This window comes from Chrysochloris asiatica, unplaced genomic scaffold (assembly GCF_000296735.1).
Source record: "Chrysochloris asiatica unplaced genomic scaffold, ChrAsi1.0 scaffold00120, whole genome shotgun sequence".
Classification (NCBI taxonomy): Eukaryota; Metazoa; Chordata; class Mammalia; order Afrosoricida; family Chrysochloridae; genus Chrysochloris; species Chrysochloris asiatica.
Window position 1 is genome coordinate 6,500,496 of NW_006408638.1, and position 5,954 is coordinate 6,506,449.

At 34.7% G+C, this 5,954-nt stretch overlaps 1 protein-coding gene across 2 annotated transcripts in view; it reads right to left on the reverse strand.

Moving 5' to 3' along the window:
• SENP7 (SUMO1/sentrin specific peptidase 7) overlaps nt 1-5,954 on the reverse strand; it is a 199,479-nt gene that overhangs the window by 66,440 nt on the left and 127,085 nt on the right. For both annotated transcript variants that reach the window (XM_006868618.1, XM_006868617.1), the window contains 2 exons: nt 4,124-4,386; nt 1,139-1,272 (listed from right to left, as the gene is read on the reverse strand). In XM_006868618.1, coding sequence (XP_006868680.1) covers nt 1,139-1,272; nt 4,124-4,386 — 397 coding nt within the window. The remainder of the gene's footprint in view (nt 1-1,138; nt 1,273-4,123; nt 4,387-5,954) is intronic.

The following is a 5,954-nucleotide window of genomic DNA, read 5'->3' on the forward strand; positions in this document are numbered from 1 at the left end:
TGATGAACTTGACCTATATTTATGACTGTAGTAGCTCAAAGTACCAACTGAGAGGAAAGGAGTCTTCACATCAAGTATCAATCCTATCCTCACTATATACACGGTAGATAGCAACTTAGGCATTGGCTACCTAAAATGAGGGCGCGATAAAGACACAAAGTGACTGGCTTACAAGTTTTCAAGAGGGAGTTTAGTTTAAGTGTGCAGGGGAAGATAGAGTCCCCACTGAATAGTTTTCATATTGTCTAGATGGGTCTGGTGAGAAGAGAGGGGATAAGATTCTTACGATTCAATACTGAGAAATTGTTATCATGACTAACTGCAACTGTCACAATTGTAAAGACAGATGTTTTAACAAAAATGAGTGAATAGTTAATCTTACATTCCAGAAACAGAGGACCTTAGGACCACCTAGAGATAAGAGCACAAACAGAGTGTGGGACCCTATCCAGAGAAGTAGCAACATCAGAGATGGAGGCAGAAATGAGGACATGGAGAGAGGGAGCGGCTGAGGACTCTGGACTCATGGAAAGAGGGACTGGGCGCGGGCAGCCAGGAGGCAGGCTTACAGAACGTGCCCTTTGGTTGTTTAAATTATTATACATTCCTGAATGTTTCTACGTACATCTCCACCCCGGAAAAAAAAACGGGAATGGAAACATATACTGTTCAATGATGATACACAGAGGAGATTGTAATCATTGCAATGAAACGATGGTGAAAAGCAGAAGTTCTCTCATGTAAACTATCACTCAGTTCACAATAAAAACTTAAAAATTAGAGTAATTTGATATTCATATTTCAGTGTTATAAGCATCTATATAATAAATATTATTATCCATTGCTAATTTTCTCATGGAATAGTCTATAAGCTGGAAGCATAGGTTCAAATAGAAAATTGTTATAAAACTTCTGCAAATTGCCAAATTGCTCTCCAAAGGAAAGTAAGCTATACATAGATAGCTGAGTGACATTATTAGACCTCTTTCTCATAAAACCATTCACATTGAATTTTCATTATTTTATTTATTGTACATGAATAAACATAAAAGCATACAAAAAAAGTGAACTACTAAAAAGCAGCAGCATGAATGACAATTTCTATTTATAAATAGTATATATATAGCACAGTACATACTTCTGAACAGGTCCAGTGTGTCTGACTTCTCGCCATTCTTCATCTGGATTAGAAGTAATGGAAAGTGAAAAGCAACCACTAGTTTGCTTCTGCAGGAAGGTGTATGTAGGCTTGGCTGCATTTACGTTTGAGGACTGACAGAAAATAGCAAGGAAAAGGTTGTCTTACAGATGCATAAATACAAACATATTAAATCTCAAAATCACAAAGTCAAAACCTAGACTTGTGAGAGAAAACAGTAATACAAGAGGAATCCACACTAATTTGTTATATCTATAGTTTCTCAATTTCTTTAATACACTTCTATAACAAAGCGGAAATACCATTTTTGATTAGGAAACATTGCTCAGAGTTTAATTTGAAGGATTATTTCCATATCTGTACTCTATAAATTATAAAGAATTTGGAAATTCTATAGCTCAAAATAAATGAAAGAATTGATAAACAGAAGGTAAAAATTAAAATTTCAATTTAGATAAACAGAATTGCTAATATAGAAACTCAATTTTTATTATTAAATGCAAAAGCCAAACAAAAAAGTTACATACATAATAGCTATGCACAATTTTTACAACAATATGCATAAAAGATAGTGATAAAATCTTTACATCTTATCCTCTACTGAAATGACTTTCTAGGGGTCAGTTCAATAAAAGAGTAACTCCAGATTATACCCTTAGATAGACAGACATAGTTACATATATATATACATGCTTATATATATGTACATATAAACAACATTATCAACAGAGAAAAGATTTAAGTTGTCAAGGATTTCATTTTTCTTGGATCAACTATCAACACTCATGGAAGCAGCAGTCAAGAAATCCAGCAATGTATTGCAAAAATCTGCTGCACTGACCTTTATAAAGTGTTGAAGAGCAAAGATGTCAGCTTGAGGACTAAGGTGCACCTGACCCAAGCCATGGTATTTTCAATAACCTCATATGTATGCCAAAGCTGGAGAGTGAATAAGGAAGACCTTAGAAGAATTGATGCTTTTGAGTTATGGTGTTGGAGGAGAGTATTGAAAGTGCCATGGGCTGCCAAAAGAACCAATAGATCTGTGTTGGAAGAAGTACAGCCAGAGTACTCCTTAGAGGCCAGGATGACGAATCTTCGTCTCTCATGCTTTGGACATATTGTCAGGAGGGACCAGTTGTTGGAGAAGGATATCATGTTTGGTAGGGTGGAGGCTCAGAGAAGACGAGGAAGACCCCCAGCAAGATGGATTGGCAAAGTGGCAGCATCAATGGGCTCAAGCGTGGCAACAATAGTGAGGTTGGCCCATGATCGGCCAGTGTTTCATTCTGCTGTGCATAAGATCGTTACGAGTCAGTATCGACTTGATGGCACCTAACAATAACGTCTATATGTACACAATAATACTTATGTCCTGGTGTGGCTCTGCGGCACGCAGCACTGACTACAAGGTTGATTTGAACCACAAGGTAAGTGGTTCAAGCTCACCAGCCGCTCCTTGGGAACATTATACAGGGTGCCTATGAGACAGAACCAACTCGACAGCACTTAATACTTAACAACAACATACATACATACATAAGAGCAAACTTAACACTGCTCTTCATGGAGGTATTTGTCATAGATATACAAACAACAGATATGTGACTAACCTCTAATAAAAACACAGGATTTTTAAACTTACTATTGTTTCCACCTTAAAATTAGTGAGGGACTAAAGTTGTCTTATAAAAGGGTTACAAAAAACAAATCTTCACTTGGCTTCCCAAATGTTACTATCTTACTCAATTTTAAAAATACATAGTACAATTATCAAAACTAAGAAATTAATATTAACATGATAAATACTATTAGTTAAATTATATATTTTACTCTGATTTCACTAGTTTTCTACTAATATAATTTTATCTGTTTTTAAGATACTATAATTCCTTGGCTATTAATAACTTAGAACCTTGGCCATGATATTTTTTAAGAGTATTAGTCAGTTACTAAAGGAGCCATGTTCATGTCATGTAATAGATTAAGTCTTGGGCTGGTAACCAGAAGTACAGCTGTTCAAATCCACCAGCTGCTCCTTGACAGAAAGATGGGACTGCTACTAAAATGATGTGCAGTCTTAGAAACCTAAGTTTCTGCTTAGCCCTATAGGATCTCAAAGTCAGAATCGACTGAATGGCAGTGGGTTTGGTCAGTTATGAATTTATCTGATTTGTCTCATTGTAAGATTAGAGATATGAATTATTGAGAAGTGACATGAAATACTCTTCTTAGTACATAATAACAAAGATTTGCATTTTTTGATATGTCTTACTACTGGTGATGTTTACAATGATCACTTTATTAAGGTGGTGTCTGTAGACCTCACCACTGTAAATTTATTATTTTCCCTTTTGTAATTAGTAATTTGGAGAAAATACATTAAGGCTATGCAAATACCCTATTTCTCTCAAATTTCACCCATTAATTTTAGTACCCATGGTGGATCCTGCCTGAAACAATTATTACTGTGGTGCTCTAAAAGTGATTTCATCTGAGGCGGCTTCAAATATTGGAACCATGGCAATGAGATGATATACGATGGAATGAATATAAAACTAAAGTTCTCCCATGTAAACTATCAGATAATTCACAATAAAACATTTTAAAAAAAAGCTCATGGAAAAATCCCAATATCTTTCAATTCCATTTTTCCATTAACTTTTTGAAGCCCTTTCATATTTACCTTCTTCCATTTACATTTATTAATTTATTATTCATAAGTTATTTACTTACATCAGAATACAATCATTTATTTTTTTCTATTCTTTGGTTATAATTTTATACTATCATTAATGATTTTGTAGCTCCACCTATTGCAGTTTTGTCTGGCATTAGGGGCTCTTTCAGATTAGTTCTTGCACCCTTTCAATAAAATGGAGCATCAAATAAAATCTACAGTCTTATTTCAATTAAAGAATTTTTACCCAATGCCCCTACAAACTATAGTAACTATACACTAACCTGAGATACTGATTTCACCTTCATTTCTTCAACAGCAGCAGTAGGCAAGGAACATGCTGAAGCACAGTAGTAATGAATAAAAGAACTCTCTTTTGAAGAGAGGCTCTGAAAGAGAGGAAGTGCCTGGACCCAAGACAATGGACAAGAAAGCTCTAATTCTCCACTGGCTGTACTTATTTCTGACATAATATCTTTTAATTTTGATTCTTCTCTTTGTGAAATAGGATTGTGCAGTTCAAGGAAAATGAATTCATTGGATTTTGCTATAAAAGAAAAAAGAAAACAATTTTTATTCATAATACTATTTTTCAAAGAAATTTTAAAGTAAGATAAAGTACTCAGTTGCTAACCACAAAATCAGCAGTTCAAATCTACAAGCTGCTCCATGGGAAAAAATACAAGGCTTTCGGTTCTTGTAAAGATTTATAGCATCAGAAACCCTATAAAATGTCGTTGTCGTGTCAGAAATCGACTGGAAGGCACTGGATTTTGGTGGGCACAGTAAGTTTGGTATATAATGCAACAAAGTATTTTCTATGCTGGAGTCCTGGTGTGTCAATGCAGATTACTGCGCTGGGCTGTAAGGTCAGTTTGAACCTCAAGGTCAGCAGTTCAAACTCACCAGCCACACCTCGGAAACCCTATACAGGGTCGCTATCAGTCAGAACAAACTCAAAAGTTCTTAACAACAACAATTTTCTCTGCTAGGTAACAACCCATGTTATCTAGCATAGCAAATTAAAATTACACAAGGGTCATTAACAGACTAGAACCAAAATTAAGAAATTTTAGACAGGAAATGATCTTTCCCTAGAGTCTTTAGAGCATGGCCCTGTTAATACCTGTGTGGGGCTGTAGGATAAGCTCTGGACTGTTAAAAACAAAGTCGGTGGTTCAAACCCACCAGTCACGCCTCAGAAACCTGCAAAAGGTGACTGAGTCAGAACAGACAGTATCCCACTTAACAACAACATTCTACTACATAAAAATGGAAATTTCACAATGGTATTGATGGTCATTCTCTCCAATGCTTGGTACAGTAAACATGTGTTAATAAGTATTAAAATAATTGAATGAGTGAAAAATTAATTTTTTCTAGCCTTCTCCATATATCAAATCTACTAACTAAGAAAGTATTCAATCAAACACCTTTTTCAAAATCACTTTCTTTCACTAATCACTGTAACATGGTCTCAAAAAACATTCTCTTTTTCTACCTTAACAATGACTACAAATGGCTTTCTATGTTTCTCCAATTAGTTTACTATTTAATCATGAACTTCTCCAATTCACTTATAAGTAATTAGGACAGGAAAACAACTAAATTTAAAGGCATAAAATTTAGTTTACCAAGTAACATCTTTAATATTCAAGGGAATAGAGGGAAGAAGTAAGAAAAAGTTACTAATTTGATTTATTCAATTCTAAAGCAAATTCCTTTATAAGTCTGAAACAAAAATCGATGGAAAATGTGTCAAGTTGCTTATATACATATAAGAGTTACAACAGCACACAGAAAAGTATGCTACCCAGGCTTAAAAAAAGAATGTGTAAGTCAACAGCTGTTGTTGTTAAGAAATAGGAAACACTGAAAGTAAAAAGAACTACATCTTACTTAACTTTGCCAATGACTACCTCTGCCACAGTTCATTATGTAACAAGAGCAAGAAACATACTATCAAAATGTATTGATCATTACCGGTGATTGGAATGCAAAAGTTGGGAGCAAAGACAAAGGATCAGTAGTTGGAAAATATGGCCTTGGTGATAATGATGCTGGAGAACGCATGATAGAATTCTGCAAAATCAATGATTTGTTCATTTCAAATAC